At 44.8% G+C, this 17,422-nt stretch overlaps 2 protein-coding genes across 2 annotated transcripts in view; one reads left to right on the plus strand and one right to left on the minus strand.

Annotated features, from left to right (window-relative positions):
- Positions 1 to 9,175, plus strand: part of PRDM4 (PR/SET domain 4) — an 83,895-nt gene extending 74,720 nt beyond the window's left edge. Inside the window, exon 8 of the mRNA XM_044679133.1 lies at positions 9,040 to 9,175. Within this exon, the coding sequence (XP_044535068.1) occupies positions 9,040 to 9,175 (136 nt within the window). The remainder of the gene's footprint in view (positions 1 to 9,039) is intronic.
- Positions 9,176 to 9,396: 221 nt separating this feature from the next.
- BTBD11 (BTB domain containing 11) overlaps positions 9,397 to 17,422 on the minus strand; it is a 334,485-nt gene continuing 326,459 nt past the window's right edge. Inside the window, exons 16-17 of the mRNA XM_044679134.1 lie at positions 16,227 to 16,340; positions 9,397 to 9,606 (exon numbers count right to left, since the gene is read on the minus strand). Coding sequence (XP_044535069.1) covers positions 9,397 to 9,606; positions 16,227 to 16,340 — 324 coding nt within the window. The remainder of the gene's footprint in view (positions 9,607 to 16,226; positions 16,341 to 17,422) is intronic.

The raw sequence follows: 17,422 nt of genomic DNA on the forward strand, positions 1-17,422 counted from the left end.
AAAGAGAGAGAGAGAGAGAGAGAGAGAGAGAGAGAGAGAGAGAGAGAGAGAGAGAGAGAGAGAGAGAGAGAGAGAGAGAGAGAGAGCTGGGTGGATTTAATGAGTTCTTGTCACACACTATCATTGCTGTGATTTGGTCTAAATGCCTGGTGCCTGATAAAACATTGATGTCTGTCCTGCTCAAAGCCTTCCTCTTAAAGCCACACAGGGGCCTGTCTTCCAGGTAAGACTACCTGTTAAAGAGCTCTTTTCAATCCTTTGGTAAAAAACCCTTGTGGATTAGGTCCAAGATAGACCCTCCCATCCTAAATGCTGCTCTAGATAGGATAGGTTGGAGCAGTTCAGACCAGAAGGAATAATAGCATCATGGGATTCAGAACTGGGGAAGAACTTAGAGAGTGGTCAGCCCAACTGTTCCATGTTATAGATAAAGGATGCTGAAGCCCAGAGAAGGGGGGTGAGTGGTTTCAAGTTGCACAGCTTGTAAACAGCACAGATTCAAGCTGGGTCGAGGGATTATAGGATTTAAACCAGGAGGAATCAGAATGTCAGGGAGCACGTCACTTCCCAGGGCAAGAGAATGCTTATATTGGGAAACCAATGTAGGCAATGAGTAATAGTAGAGAGTGACCACCTTCCTCACCATCCCCTTGCACCCCTGATATAATAGAGCAACAGGACCACAGACTTGTTCCTGGGCAGGATCACAGAAGCCAACTCCCTCAACTCCCTTGTTTTACAGATAAGGACCAGAGTGGGTAGGTGATCTGACCAAGGACACAAAGGGTAGAGTGCAAAGACACTTACTAGCTATGTGACCCTTGGAAAGTCATTTAACCCTGTTTGCCTCAGTTTTTTCATTTATAAAATGAGCCGGAGAAGAAAATGGCAGCCTACTTTGGTATCTTTGCTAAGAAAACCAGAGGCCAGGTCCTTCCATTCCAAGGGGAGCTAAGAGATCATCTAATCTAACCCTTCATTTTATACAGGAGGAACTCGGGGCCTAAAGAGCCCTCTTGGACTAAACCCTAGAGAGGATGTCTCTCTGCTAATGTAGATTTTTTTTGGTGGGGGGTAAAACCCTGACTTTCCATATTAGAATTAATACTGGATATTGGTTCCAAGGCAGAAGAGTGGTCAGGGCTAGGCAATGGGGGTCAAGTGACTTGCCCTGGGTTATGGATTAGAGCTGGAAGGACCCTCAAAGGTCCTTGAGGTCCCTTCATTTTACAGATGAGGAAATCAAGGCCTAGACATAGGAAGTCACTTGCCCAAGGTGGCACAGATTGGAGAATGGAAAGTGGATTCAAACTCGGCTCTCCCCTGACTCCACCATCCTGCCTTTAGCTGATACCTAGGGAGGTAGTGGAAATGGAAAATGCATCTAAAGGGGAGGGACCTTGGAGGCTAGTATGTCTATCTGACAGATGAGGAAACCGAGGCCCAGAGAGGCTCAATGATGGTCCAAAGTCACCCAGGTAGAAGGAGACTGAGCTGATATTGGATCCCAGGTCCTCTGACGCGCAGTCCTATTCTCTTTCCATTGCATCATTTCTTTCCCTCTCTTCCTTGGGAAAGCTGCCATAAACTCTAGGAACCAATGGAAGGTAAACTATTTCTAAACCAACAGTCCAAGCCCCCTCAGTCAGCCTCAGGCACCTCTGCTAATTGTCTATTCATGCTGGCTGATTGACTTTTCAAATTCACAGCTAAACTTAGAGACTCGTCCTTCCTGGGGATACTAATCATATGACTGCCTGTTCAGTAATTAGAGATCCTGTATGCTGTGATTGCCGGGTGGGCTTGCTTTTTTTTCTCCTACAGGAAGTTTAAAATTGACTCTTATTATTATTATTATTTTTAAAGGTTTGACAAGGCAAGCCTTCACTCCAGCTTCTGCATGTGGTGGCTGGCTTCTAAGGCACGTGCCATCTTGCTCATTGGCACTGGAGGGGTTGAGAAGTTGGCAGTGATTCTCCATCCCATTTCCCAGAAAAGATTTTTGACTGTCTGGGTACATAGGGAGGGAGAGGGGCTGGAGAAGGGAACGGTGTGTACTTGAACTCACTTGTTCCAAGGCATAAATGGAATGATGGTGTAACTTTCCATTTGATGTCAGATCGGGATGTTTGGCAAATATTCCTCAAAGGCCCAAAGGTTCAAATATACAATCTCTTGGTCTTAAGACCCTTCTGCCTGTTGTTCATGGGATAAGGGAAGAGGCAGCGTTGTGTAGGGAAAACACTTGGAATCAAAGGTCCAGAGTTCAAACCTTGCCTCAGGTGCTTACCACTATGTGAAAATGAAGGGGTTGGACTTGACCTTTAAGATGGGTCCTGGCTGAAAATCTATGACTCTAAGATAGTTGTGTGGAAAGAGAATTGGAGGGCAGCTAGGTAGCACAGTGGATAGAGTACCAGGCTTGGAGTTGGAAGGATCTGGGTTCAAATCTGACCCTAGACACTTCATAGTTGTGTGACTCAGGGCAAGCTACTTAACCCAATTGCCAACTCGTTGTTTTTTTAGGAAGGAAGAAAGAGAGAGAGAAAGAGAAAGAAAGGAAGGAAGGAAGAAAAAGAAAGGAAGGAAGAATGAAAGAAGAATGTTTATTGGAAAATCTGGTTTCTAGACATGACTTGGATACTAACTGGCTAGGTAACCTTGGTCAGCCCCCTCACCCTTTCTGGGTTGTTTCCTCATCTGATTTTGTCTAATTTCCTTTACTAATGACATCACTGTTCCTGTCCTATTCCTATTCCCTCAAACAATGCTCTCTGGAACAATAGCATGGGCAGCAACATTACAAAAATTCTTGGGACCCTTAATTGTTTTTTTTTTTAAAACCCTTAACTTCTATGTATTGGCTCCTAGGTGGAAGAGTGGTAAGGGTGGGCAATGGGGGTCAAGTGACTTGCCCAGGGTCACACAGCTGGGAAGTGTCTGAGGCTGGATTTGAACCTAGGACCTCCCATCTCTAGGCCTGGCTCTCAATTCACTGAGCTACCCAGCTGCCCCCTCAATTGGCTTTGAGCTTGCCTTAGCTTCTTGGCCCTCCAGGATGGAACATGTGAGCAGATATGCCAGGCCAAATCTTCTGAACATTTCAGGGACTGTAGGGTCATAGATTTAGAGCTGGAAGGGACCTTGGGGCAAATTTAGTCCAACTATTTCACTTTACAGATGAGGAAACTGAGGCACAGGGAAATAGGCAGCTTACTCAAGGTCATGAAGGTGGGAAGGATGAAAGCCAGGATTTGAACCTGGTACTGACTCCAGTACCAGCTCCTTCTGCTGTACCCTAGCCTTATGAAAAAAAATTTTTTTAAACCCTTACCTTCCGTCTTGGAGTAAATACTGTGCATTGGCTCCAAGGCAGAAGAGTGGTAAGGGTAGACTTGCCCAGGGTCACACAGCTGGGAAGTGTCTGAGGCCAGATTTGAACCCAGGACCTCCCATCTCTAGGTCTAGCTCTCAATCCACTGAGCCACATAGCTGCCTCATCCTTATGAAATTTAATGCCCAATAATTACATATATGAGGTAGGAGAAAGGAGGATGGGAGTTACAGAAACTCTGCCTGAAGCTTTGTGGTTTCTTCCTATGGCTATTTCTCAAGTGGGTCCATAGGCTCCTGTATTATCCCCTTCTTCCCAGTAAACTCTAAGTTCCTTGACTGTTTTAAATTTGTTTTTATGTTGCCAACTCTTAGTGTGTGTCCTGCCATCTTCTTATAAGTGATGGTCTGGACCAATAATGTCATCAGTGTAGAGAACTTCCAGTTTGGAAATTGTGTCCACTGATCATTACTGGTAACTATCTGGTCTCAGCGAACTGCCTGGAGGGAGCCTTTCTCACCAAACCTAGAGGTTTCCTGACTTGATTAGGGTCATCTAATCTAATCCTCCTCATATGACAAATAAGGAAACTGAGGCCCAGTGAGATCAAGTAACTTGCCTGAAGTTACACGGGTGGCAGGGCCAGATCTTGAATTAAGATTGCAGGATCCCAGTGTTAGAGTTGGCACTGATCTCAAGAGCTAAAACGCATGGAGTTGAACCAAGGTCTTCTTGGGCCCTAGGCTCATGGAGTTAGGAAGGACCTCCGTGGTCAGTTAGTGTGGCCCCCCTCATTGACAAACTTGGAAACCGAGGTCCTGGGATAGGAAGTAACTTGCCCAAATGAGGTAGGTAGCAGGGCCAGAATTTGAACCACGGTTGAGGACCACACTGGTTGGCACCAAGGTCAGAACAGTAGAATGTGTGACCTTGGTCCTGGGGTCATAGAATTCAACTGGAAGGGACCTTGCAGGGTGCCATTTGTTAGAGGAGGCAGCTGAGGCCTTGCCCACAGCCACACAAATAAGGTGCCAAGCCAGTATTCAGTCCTAAGTCTTCCCACTCTGAAGCCGACGCCACCCACTACACCACTGTGCCTCCTGACTCTAAGGCTGGCCAGGTTGATTCTCTCTCTGCCTTGCACATAGTAGGAGCCTAATGGATGTTTCTTGAATTGAATCAGAATAAATTAAAAATGAGTTGGAACATGACAGGGATTGGGTTAGTCCTAGACACTAGGGGGCCCTGTCACACAGGTTATAGAACCTGGTGATTTCAGCTTGGAGAAACAATGAATCTTGGAATCAAATTACTTCAACGAACCCACAGCGTCTACCCTCCCTCTATGCCCTATGAAAGGAGTTGACGGTTTATCTTTGAAAAATAACCTAGAACAGACCATGTACTGCCTCGGGGAGGGGTGAGGGAGGGAGACAAGGAGAGGATCTGAATCACAAAATGTCAGAAAACCATTGTAAAAAATTGTTTCTACGCGGAATTGAAAAATGAAGTAAAAGAAAGTCAAAAGAGAAAAAGAAGGGAAGTAGCCCAGCCTCCCTGGAGGCTTCTGCAGAGAGAGATTCACTAGGAAAACCAGATCAAGCCTTGAGGTTTTTCCTGGGGCTCAGCCTAAAACGTCTGGGACATGTGGCTGCCATAGCATCTTCCTAAGAAGAGGCTGCAACTGGCGCCTCCTCAGCCATTCTCCAGAGTCCTTCCTCTGGGAGCAGTGCAGATGTTCCCCAAAGGTCCTCATTGCCCACCTTCCCATGCTTGTCTTTCTTTTCTGGGCTCAGTTCTGCTTGGCGAGCCTCTGCTCAACTGATCCCCTGGGTAGGAGGCTCAGCTCTCCTGTTAGAGACTTACAGAGCCCTGGGGGAGACAGTGAGGTTCATTGCTCTCAGACTGAGTGAAGAAAGCATAGTCCTGGGGTCGATGATGGAGATGCAGCCTTGTTACCACAGCAAAAGCCTTCAGTCAGGAGGCAGGGGAGCCAGGTAGGAATCTGGGCTCTATCCTGGTGAAATGGTGGCTAGTGTGGGGGTGCAATGGGGAATGTGCTTCAGGTGCAACTAGAGGATCTGAAGTACAATCTTGGATACTTCCTGGGTGACCTTGGACAAGTTATTTATAAGCTGCCTATTTGGGAAGATGCAGCATTAGAATAATAACTAGCTGGACATCTCACTGAAATTGTTAAGGATTGTTTGAAAATGTGTGTATCACTAGTTGAATTTATAAAGAAGCTATCATCTTGGAGGGCAGCTGGGTGGCTCAAAGGATAGAGAACCAAGTCCATAGATGGGAGGTTCTGGGTTCAAATCTGACCTCAGATAGTTCCTAGCTGTGTGACCCCGGGCAAGCCATTTAACCTTACTTACACTTAACATACACAGTATGGATTCTAAGATGGAAGGTAAAGGTTTAATCTTAAACAATGCCATAACTAATGAACTTTCTCTTTGGCAGATTCTTTTTTCTTCTGTAGCTCCTTGAAGGCAGGGAAGGGTTTTGCTTTCTGTATTTTTTGTAGGGAGATGAGGGGGTATCCCTAGCCCTTAGCAGAGTGCACAGCCCATAGTAGTAAGCCCCTAATCAACGCTTGCTGATTGGTTGATTATGTAATCAAATCAATACAGCCATCAGTTGCTGGAAAGGTGGGTCAATCAATCCCCCCACCCCTACCCCCATCCCCAATGACTCCCCAAGCTAAACTCCCCTCCCTGGCTACCACTCCCTTTTGGGTTTCCCCCATTTTAGAAGTGTAAGTGACCTGAGGGCAGGGTCTGTTTGGCTTTATTTGTAGCACAGTGCTCTTGTCCTTTGTTGATTCATCTGGACATCTCCAGGGTTCCTCATCATCTCGTGCCTGGACTATGGCAATAGCCTGCTGGTTGCTTTCTCTGCCTCTAGTTTCTCCCCACCCTGGTCCATCTTCTAATCAGCTGTCAGGGTGATCTTAAAGCATGGGTCTAATCATGTCACCTTTCTACTCTAGGAATTCTAGTGGCTCCCTATCACTTTTTTTTAACCCTTATCTTCCATCTTAGAGTTAATATTACCTATTGGTGCCAAGGCAGAAGAGCAGTAAGGGCTGGGCAATGGGGCTGAAGTGACTTGCCCGGGGTCACACAGCTAGGAAGTGTCAGAGGCCAAATTTGAACCCAGGACCTCCCATCTCTAGGGCTGACTCTATTTACTGAGCCACCAGCTGCTCCCTCCTTTTGAGTCTTAAGACCCTTTAGAACCTGGCCCCTTCCTACCTTCCCAATTTTCTTACACTCCTTACTCTCTTCCACATAGTCTATGATCCAGAGCCCCTGAACTTCTTACTGTTCCTTGACCTGATATTCCGTCTCCTGAGTGCATGCCTTTTCCTTGACCGTCTCTCCTTCTGCCTGGAATGCTCTCCCTCCTTACCTCTCCCTCTCTGCTTCCTTCTGCAGGGGACCTTTCCTGAACCACAGCCTCCCACCTCATGCTGGAGACTTCCTTCTGACATGACCTCCCATTTACTCTGGAGAGGCCTTGCCCATACACCCTTATTCCTTGATGGAATGGGCCATGTTCTTGCCTTTCTTTGGATCTGCAGAGCTTAGCACAGGGATTAGCACATTTTCAGGTGTTTTGATCCTGTTCAACGCCTTGGCAGAGACCTACTGGAATGGTTTGCTATTTCCTTCTTCAGCTCATTGTACAGATGAAGAAACTGAGGCAAACAGGGTGGTGAAATGACTGGCCCAGGGTCACCCTGCTAGGAAGTGTCTAAAGCCAGTCTTCTTGACTCTGGACCCAGCAGTCTATCCACTGTACCTCCTAGATGCCTGCCCGGCACATAGTAAATGCTTAACTAATGCTTGTCACTGGACTGTGAGGATCAGATGGGATTGTGAATGATGGAGGGAGGTTTCCTTCCCCTCCACGTCCACAACAGCGCTACGAAAGCCCTGCTTACATCAATGCTCACCTCCCACAAGATGTTTAAGGGACAACATTTTTATTTCCAAGAGGGGATTCTCAAGTCTGTAGCAGGAGAAGGCCTGCCTTGGAGCGGCCATTCAGGTCAGATGCATGCCGTACAAATGATCACCGCATGGAAAAATCATGTTTGCTTTAATGACAGACAAAGTACCCCAAGCTGTATAACATAAACACCGTTTGGGGGGGATCAGAGTGGGAGGGTTGCCATCACCCAAGCCAAGGCTGGGCTGCTCTGCTCTAGGGTTTAACATTCAAGGACAGGAAGTCACCATGAATGGCACATCTCAGACAGTATCTTGGAGGACACGGGGGTGGCGAGAGGCTTCCTGCCAGATCTCATGCCTGGGACGGGCAGGAAGTAACCGTAGTTCACCCCTTTTTCCTCAGAGGAAGCCGCGAGGCTTTCCAAATGACCAAGCGTAGAGGACTGACACACGGATGCTGACAAATCGATTCCCAGCCGATGGGAGGAGAACGCTTGGAAGTGGGAGCAGGAGGCCTGGGCACGTCACGACTTGGAGACATGAAGCAGCCACTGACATCAAACATTCTGAGCGATGGACCAAACAGTTATCTCGAGCTACAGAGGGCCGGGGGGGAGTTTTCTGAAACAGAGATTCTGGATGGGGGCGTGAGGGGGGTGGCAATTTCTGAAGAGGCATGCTAGGAGAGAAGGAAGGTGATATCGTTATGTTGCCCCCAATGGGGAGAGTCTTTGCTGCGGTCATGGATATTTCAAAACAAGGCCATGGGAAAGGTACTGAGAAGTCACCATGGCCCCTCACCCATCTCTCGTGTTCTAGTTAATGTCTTGCAAAGGAAACTGAGCCCTGGCAGCAAAAGTCCATGATCGAGAGCCCTGGACTGTCCATTCTTGGGATGTGGCAGGGAATCATTCTATATTACATATTTAGTCATGACAAATAGTCTAACATAGTCACACTTTCTCTGGTTGGTAGCAAAGTATGGATATCTTACTAGAAGAGAGCCCTGGGATAAATGCTAAATGCTCTTATGTTCTCCCTCCCTCCCCCAAAGCCCTTCCCACCCCTAACCCACCCTTGGCTTCCCTCAAAATTCAGTTTCTACCAATGCATTCCCATGGAAACCATTGCACTGTGATGTTCCACCAGGAAACGAAATGGGCAGCACAGGTTTCACAAAATGGCGGCAGAGCAAGAGACGATGTTGTCCCGTGGAATCCTTGGCAACTATGTAGCCCAAGTCCAGCCCCACACAGAGGCTTTGGTGGGAAGGAAGAGAAGATTCTCCTTTGTTTGAACCCCAAATCACAATGAGCATGCAGGGTTGTTTCTTCAATGGCATTAGTGGAGGTGCTTGTTGGCAGTGTACCCCTTGTGTGTCCCTGTGGTTGGCGAGGCAAGATTAAACCAGCTGATAAATGACACCGGTGGAAATCTCGTTGGATGCGCTGACACAGGGAGTACCTTTGACCTTTTTTTTTTTTAAAAAAAGGAAAAATCCCAAACTTGGATCCGTATACACAATTCTGTTGAAAAGGAACTTTTAAGCTCGTTAGAAATATATTTTTAAACTACAAGGCTACCCCGTTTGGTTTTTTATGAACATTATTTTTAAAAAGTCCCCACCCCTAAAAATATGCCAAGACTGTTCATCACGACTGCAACAGTCCCTCAGGCATGATGGAATCTCACTAAACCGGCAACCACCAGTCTCTGAAGCGCATACAGGGATGCTCATAGGGGTGGGCACTGGACCATTTCTCCATCAGGCAACGTGAAGCCCAACCAGTTGGAGTTGAGTGTCTTTGCATCAGTGGTCCCTAGCACAAACAGGCGTGCTTCAAGGGATGCTCAAAGTGGGTTTGCAGCTCCATAGCCCCCTCATTGGATTTCAGAATCAGGACCCAGCCACTCCCCAGTGATCAGCAAGATCTCCTTGGTGTCAGGAATGCATGAGAGCTGTACACAGTCACTGAGCAGAGGCAGCTCCTGGGGCCAGACGAGAACGTGCCGGGCGGAATTGTGTGTATTCGTTGGAAGCTGACGCAGTCAGAGAACTTGGAAGGTCCCTCTGGAGTGCCCTCTTGTCTCAGGGATTTATACAATAGAGCCTTTGGAAGAGGATAAGTGAATGGATTGTATCCTGATTGCCAACGTCCTCTGCAAGTCCTGGAGTACATCCTGACCCGAAGCTTCTCCATTTTTATCATACAAAAGCTGCTTGAAGGCCTCGTTCTCAATGAGGACCATCATGTTCTTAAGGAAGTAGCCTTCGCAGTAGGTCGAGAGCTCTGTGACACCAAGGAACTGGAGAAAGAGGAAAAGAAGACAGTGAGCATGACCCTTATACCTGCCAAGTCACAAGCTAGGCACACTGAGCTAGGGTTGGAAGGGATCTTGGAGACCATCTCATCCAACTCCCTCTGTTTACACATAAGGAGACTGAAGCCTAGAGAGGGAAAGGGGTTTATAGAAACATAGAAATGGATTGAGATGGGAGGTCCTGAGTTCAAATCTGGCCTTAGACACTTCCTAGCTGTGTGACCTGGGCAAGTCACTTAATTCTCACTGCTTAGCCCTTACTGTTCTTCTGCCTTAGAACCAATAATCAATATTGATTCTAAGGAGGAAAATAAAACAGAAATAGACCTAGGTCCAGAAGGGACCTTGAAAATTGCCTCGTCTAACCCCCTCATTTTACAGATGAGGAAACTGAGACCAAGAGAAGCAAAGTGACTTCCCCAAGGTCACAAAGGTAGGATTTGAACCCAGGTCCTCTGACTGCAGAGGTTTTTTGTCACTGTACCAACTTTCTGATAAGCAGCTTTAGTAAGCCCATCCACCTGCGTGGGCCAAACCTGTGTTGAAACATAGTAAATGCCCAGGGACTCTCACCTTAGAAGGCAAGACAACTTAGACCTGTGCAGCGAGCAAGGAGCCAGACGAGGAGAAGAAGTCCAAGGGGAAATGGGAGGGGGAGTGGAAGAATAAACTCTTGCTTCCTTGGGGGAGGAGAGTGGAAGCTTCTTCCTTCTTCTTTTTCTTCTTTCTTCTCCTCCTACTCTTCCTCCTCCTTTTTCTTTGAAGTTTATTTATTTTTTTAAAAATTCTTATTTTAAAATATTTTTTCCATGTTTTCATGATTCGTTTTCTCCCTCCCCTCTTTCCTCCCCCCTCCCAGAATCAACAAGCAATTCCACTGGGTTGTACAAATGTTATCACTTGATACCTATTTCCATTGGAAGCTTTTTGAGAACAAGGAAAATCTCACTTTGACATTTACGTCCCCAATCAAGTACTTTATAAATACATGTTGATTGACTGATGATTGATTAGCATCTAGAGAGAGAGCAGAGTCTTAGATGAATGAGTTGGGGGCAGCATGATAGTAAGGAAAGAGTGTTGGATTTGTGATCAGATGACCTGGGTTCAAATCCTGTCTTTGCCATGTACCATCTGTGTGACTTTGATTAAGTCACTTTCCTTTCCAGGAACTCAGTTTCCTATGAAGAAGCTGAATCAGAAGGCCTCAGAGGCTCCTTTCATCCATAGCCTCAGTTTCCTCATCTGTAAGATGAGGGGGTTTAACCAGATAATTCTATCAGGACTCTTCTAGCTCTGGATCTCATGTCCTGAAACATAGTGGGAGAGATCCTGGGTAAATTAAGAATAGGATAAATGAGGCTTTATTTGTGGAAGGGATTTACTCAGGGTTACAATGGAAATCCAGAATTTGTTTAGGAAAATTGGCCTCAATTTCTTGTGGTAGAATAGACTTAGAAGCAGTGAAAGTGCTCACTGGTAGGGGGAATAAACGAACAAACTGTGGAATATAAATGCAATGGAATATTACTGTCCCTGTAAGGAATGATGGGACTGATGGAAAATATTCATCATAGAGGACTCAGAGAAACTTGAGAAAATTTATATGACATTAATGCAGAGTAAAGAAAGCAGGAGAAAAATGGAGGGAGGAAAATAACATTGAAAGAGGCCCAAACTGATCAATGAAGTAACTCATTGTGATTCTAGAGGAATCTAGATCCTACATCTGGATCTGGATGAGACCTTGGAGATCATCAAGTCCAAACCACAACAAATAAAGAAACTGAGCCTCACTTTCTTAACTGGAAAAAATAGGGGGTTGAACTAGATGGCCTCCAAGGTCTCTTTCTACCTCTTAATTTATAATCCAATGATACTCCCTGTGTGACCTTGAGCAAGTCACTTCTCCCTGAGCCTCAGTTTCCTCATCTGTATCATGACCAGATACCTGGACCAGAGGATGGCTTTTAAGGTCCTTTCCAGCTCTATATCTATGATGCTATTAGCTCTCTTCTTGGCAGAGATGTGGCAGAAATGAGGCATTGATTTTCCAGGCTGTTCAGTGTGTTTATTTTGCTAAGCTATATTTCCCTAACAATGGGGCATCTTTCTCCCTTGGGCAGGTGAGGAGAGGGCAGTGGGGAATGAGGCACTGACATATGACAACAATCTAAGAAAGGAAAATCATTAGTAACATTTGTTTTTTAAAAAAGTGTATTGCTTGCTGGCCTACATGGAAAGCATGCCCATGACCTTGGCCTCATTAGCACAAAGCTCTAACCCACTGAGCTAACCATCTGCAAGCAAAAAGGATGTAGCATTTAGGACATAAAAACCGAAAGGTACTCAGTGGTATCCTAATGGCTTCAATGAATTAATATACCTATTAACTTAGGCTGCTTGAGAGGAGACTGGGCCCTTATAGACTCATAAAATTTTGAGGTTAGAAAGGACCCTAGAGCCCCACTAACCCAACTCCTTTTTTTCAGGTGAGAGAAGTCAAGTCAAAAGAGAGATAAATGACTTTCTTTAGGTCATCCAGCTAGTGAAGAACCCAGATCCCTGAACGTTCAACCTTGAGCTCCTTTCATTCCACCATGCTAGATTCATAGACTCATGGAATGTTAGAGACTACTTCAACCCAGGGAACCTAGAGGCTGCTCTCTCTCCAACACAACACTTACAAAGCAATAGAGCTGGAATTCGAATCCAGGTCCTTTAATGAAAAATCCAGAATTCTGTCCATTATCACATAGCTGCTATTGACCTCTCACTCCTTGACTCCCTTTCTCTGGCTCCATTCTATCTCCTAGATTTGCTGAGCCTAACCTGATCTAACTGTTAGGTGATTCAGTAGATAGAGTACTGGGCCTGGAATAAGGAGGGTCTGAGCTTGAATACAGGCTCAGACACTTGCTAAGTGTGTGACTCTGGACCAGTCACTAAACCTCTGTCTGCCTCAGTTTCCTCAACTATAAAATGTGGATAATAGTAGCACCTATTTTCCAAGACAGTTGTAAAAATGAAATGAGATAACATTTGTAAAGTGCTTAATAAACCACAAATGATATATAAATGCTATTATTAGTAAAGGATCCTATAGAAAGATTGGCTATTATTATTATTTTAAAACTCTTACCTTCTGTTTTAATATTATTCCTAAGACAGAAGAATGGCAAGGACTGGGAAACTGGGGTTAAGCAACTGGCCCAAGGGCACAGAGATAGGAAGTATCTGAGGGCAGATTTAAACCCAGGTCCTCTGAACTCCAGGCCTGGCACTCTATCTACTGTGATACCTAGTTGCCCCTGTTGGCTCTTATTAATGGAAACCCATATAAATGCTCACTATTATCACTGGTAATAGGGTCCTGGTCATCCTACCACTTGCTTCTTGGTCTCTTACTACTCCTAACCTTTGGCTCACTCTATTTGATATAAACATTTTTGCTTGCTTTTTTTTCCAGCTGTTTGCTCAATATTCAGTGTTAGCATTTATTTTCACATTGAAATTAGGACTACAAATCAGGGCTTCCCTGATTGTTTTATAGATTGTCTAGGCTTAAGAAAGTGATGGAGAAAATATTAATAATGTAGGCAATGTTGTACAGAAATCTTTTTTCCTCTCCTAGAGAGTCGGTTGTTAAACATTTACCAGTACGTCCTTCCCCTTTTGTAAATAAAGAAACTATGCTGAAAGATGCGGTCTCCAAGTTATGGTCCTCCTAATTCTGGGGAGCTTTGATGGAAAATCAGACTTGCTAAAATAAACTCATTGTTGGCTTCTTCCTATAAGGAAAGTTGTCACAAGGGGTTAGATTTAATGTTATTATAAACCTTGTTAACATTTGGAATGTGGCTGTTTGTATCTGCCTTCTCATATTTCCTAAGGTTCAAGGCCATGGGCTGGTTTCCACAGTCCTTATTATACTATTTTCAACTCACAGCACCATCTGCCAGTAATGGAATCCATGTGAATCTGGATTCTGGGCTGTTGGGAGAATATTTATGGTATGGGGGGGAAAGGATAAGTGGCAGAGAAGGGGATGACATTCTGTGATGGGGCAAGTGCTTACTCTACCACTTACTACATATCTTACCACACCTCTCAGCCTCAGGTTCCTTCCCTGTAAAATGGGGATGACAGCTCCATGATCCCTCTCACTGGCTTGTAGTTTAAGAAACATTTAGTCCAATGTTATCATTCTACTGTGAGAATTATGTAAAGAGAAGGCAAAAAGAAAGATAGAAAGAAAGAAAGGAAGGAAGGAAGGAAGAGGGGAGGAAGAAGGAAAGGAGAGAAGGAGGGAGGAGGGAGGTAGGGAGGGAGAAAGATAAAGAAAGAAAGAAAGAAAGAAAGGTAAAGAAAGAAAGAAAGGAAGGAAGGAAGGAAGACAGAAAGGAAGGAAGGAAGGAAGAGGGGAGGAAGAATGAAAGGAAGGAAGGGAGAGAAGGAGGGAGGAAGGAAGGGAGAAAGAAAGAAAGGAAGAAAGGAAGGAAGGAAGGAAGGAAAAAAAAGAGACAATTCTACATGATTGGGCTTTGAAGGCAAGAGAGATCATTCCTAGACTATGGAAACAACATGTTGGTTGGTTTCTCTGCCTCAAGAGTCTCTCTCACTCCAGTTCATCCTCTACTAGACTGTTAGAGTGATCTTCCTAAACCATAAGTCAAATCATGTCACTCCTTTACTCAGTAAATTCCCGTGATTCCCTATTACCTCCTGGATCAAATACAGAAAAAACCAGAGTCTTAGTTCTAGATTATTATCCCTTTGTCAGGCATTCTAAACCTGATCTTCCTAGCATTTGGAATAGCCTTAATAAATGTTTATTAAAAGACAGACAGTAAAAAGAAAGAAAAGAAAAGAAGGAAGAGAAAGAAAAAGAAAAGAAGGAAGGAGTAAGGTAGAGAAAGGAAGAAAGAAGGAAATAGAGTAAAAAGAAAAGAAAGAAAAAATACAGATCAAAAATCAGAAATATCAGATATAAATAGATTATAGACAGATAGATTGGTAGATTAGAAGATGGATAGATAGATAGATGGATAGATCTGTGGGGGAGAGAGAGACAGAAAGAGAGACTGAGAGAGAACATCTGGAAGAAAAACTGGGTTTTTTGTTTTTGAAAGACACAGTTTTGGGGGCAGCTGGGTATCTCAGTGGATTGAGATCCAGGCCTAGAGATGGGAGGTCCTGGGTTCAAATCTGACCTCAGACACTTCCCAGCTGTGTGATCCTGGAAAAGTCACTTTACCCCCATTGCCTACCCTTACTGCTCTTCTGCCTTGGAGCCAATACACAGTATTGACTCCAAGATGGAAGGTAAGGGTTTAAAAAAAAAAGAAAGTTGCAGTTTTGTCATTTGTTTCTTCTGGGGAAGAATTGAATGCAGATAAATAAATCAATAAATAATCCCTTTCTCAGGTCTCAGCTATAAGGTGAAGAGGTTGCAGAGCTGACCAGTAAAGTTTTCTCTAAGCCTTTGGTTACTTAGTTCCCTAATACCCTGGTTTGTGGAGGATCTCAGGTAGGTGGTCTCTGGCTAATTGGGGTTTTAACCTACTTTTGCATGCAGGAATGTAAGAGATGACAGGTAATTGTTTTTCTTTCTAGAGCAGTAGATAGGTCTAAAAGTGGATTATAGGTCATTGACCCAGAGTGAGAAGAGATCCTTAATGGCCATCTAGTGAATTGCCTTTATTTTACAGAGGAAAAAACTGAGGCCCGTAAAGAAGTGACTTGTTCAAAGTCATATCACAGATAGCAGTTAGCCTCAGCATCTGCAAATTTAGAATTGGAGGAGATCTCAGAGATCATCTGGTCAAAGTGTCTCATTTTATAGGAGAAACAGGCATGGAGATGTTAAGGGATTTGATGAAGGTCTTGGTTATAACAGCAGGGATCTAGGAAAGTGCTGGACTGCTGCCTTCTCTTCTTTCTTCAGGGTGTGACATTTGATTGGTCAATCAATCTACAAGCATTTATGAAGAACCTACTATGTGCTGAGAACCATAATTAAGAAAGGGAAGGCAAAAGGAAATAAGGCTTTATGTAGTACCTACTTGTCAGACAGGGTGCTCAGGGCTTGTTACTCAGGGCATTTAGCACTTTGTCCCAAGGAACCATTGTGGGCATGTGTGTTTCCTCCCCATGGGTGGCAGAGGGAGGCAGAATTCCCTGATTAGAGCAGCTGCTGCTTCCTCCTTTCCCTTTGGCACTCTGCTAGTGTGCATTGCCATGCTCTGTGACCATCTCTGCCTCCTCCTCCTCCCAAGGTTCTGTTGCCTTATGTCCTATGTTCCCCTTAATACCTTGCTCATGGTGGCAGAGAGATGACTTTTTAGGGCATTGGGGCAGGGGCAGGGGGCACTAAACTGTACCCAAGTCTGCCACCTCTGTTCTAGGGCATGGGTTGCCTTCTCTCTGCCCCAGGAACAAGAACAGCTCTGATGACATGGATATCATGGGCACAGAAGGATCCTCTCTGGGACATTAAAGTCTGGTGAGAAAGTCACCCAGATACAGTCCTGCTGTGTTGGCAGCAACAAGCTTTTTCCTATGTGTATGCTCTTAGCCCCCAGGAGAAGGGCTGTGGCCGTTACCTTGGCATGGTTGTATATATCCACACAGTTGTCTGTGTTGATGCCTTTTGCGCATATGATCTCGCAATGTCGCTGCAAAGCTTCGAGCTGGAAGAACTTGGCGGCGGACAGGAGCTAAAAAAATCCACAAAAATGGAGGTCGTCAGTCATGCTGCCTTGAATGGGACTGACTCTCAATGTATATAAAAGAAACCTCTTTGTCACCTCTGATTCCTCCCTCTCCCTTGCTGCTCACATCTAATCAGCCTCATCTGGTGAGTCTTTCCTCGAAGAACTCCACTCTTTCCTTCTGTTCTTGTAGCTGTCCTCCCAGGCCGGGCTCTTATCACCTCCTACTTGGAGCGCTTCCACAGCCTCCTGACAGGTCTACCCACTTCCTTTCTTCTCCTCCCCTCTCATGCTTCCTAAAAACATCACCAAGGCAATGTCTTGGTCTTCTCATTCCTGTACCCAGACACCTTCACTGGTCCCTTACTGTCCACTAAACACAAGTCCAAACCACTTAACCTTGACAGTCCACCCAGCTCAAATGTCCACTCCTTGAACCAACAGGATGCACATGTTTCCCTCTTTTGAACTCCTCCACTGATTCGTGCTTTTCATACACTGGCATATTGGGTTATTTATGTATAGCAGTGTTGTCACTCAGAATGAAGTAGATTCCTGTGAGCCACTTACTGACTTAGAAAACCACAAATAAACATTATCTATGTAGTATTATATTCTTATTTAAAAAAAAACCCTTACCGTCTCTCTCACTGCCCCAATCTTATTTATTAAAAAAAACATTTTCCAATTACATTTTAAGCTGGTTTAGGCTATAACCATGAGTTTGACACCTCTACTGTGTTAGACACATACACATATATGTATATACACATATATATGTAGGGGGCCTCTCTTAAGAGAACATTGGTGTTCCCACATGGGGCCCAGAGATAAACACATTTGGAGAAGGCTTTTTCCTGTGCACTCCAACACACACACATTACACACACATGCCCATGTGTGTCTGCATATGTACATGCACATACATGTATGTATACATATATAGAAACACAAATATATGCATATTTAGGGATGTGTAGGAAGAAGTCTTCTTTAAATGTGTTTGTTTCTAGATTCCATGTGGGAACACAGACATCCATCCATCTTCCTTCCTTCCTTCCTTCCCTCTTTTTCTTTCTTCCTTTCTT

The sequence above is a fragment of the Gracilinanus agilis genome, chromosome 5, assembly GCF_016433145.1.
Source record: "Gracilinanus agilis isolate LMUSP501 chromosome 5, AgileGrace, whole genome shotgun sequence".
Lineage (NCBI taxonomy): Eukaryota > Metazoa > Chordata > Mammalia > Didelphimorphia > Didelphidae > Gracilinanus > Gracilinanus agilis.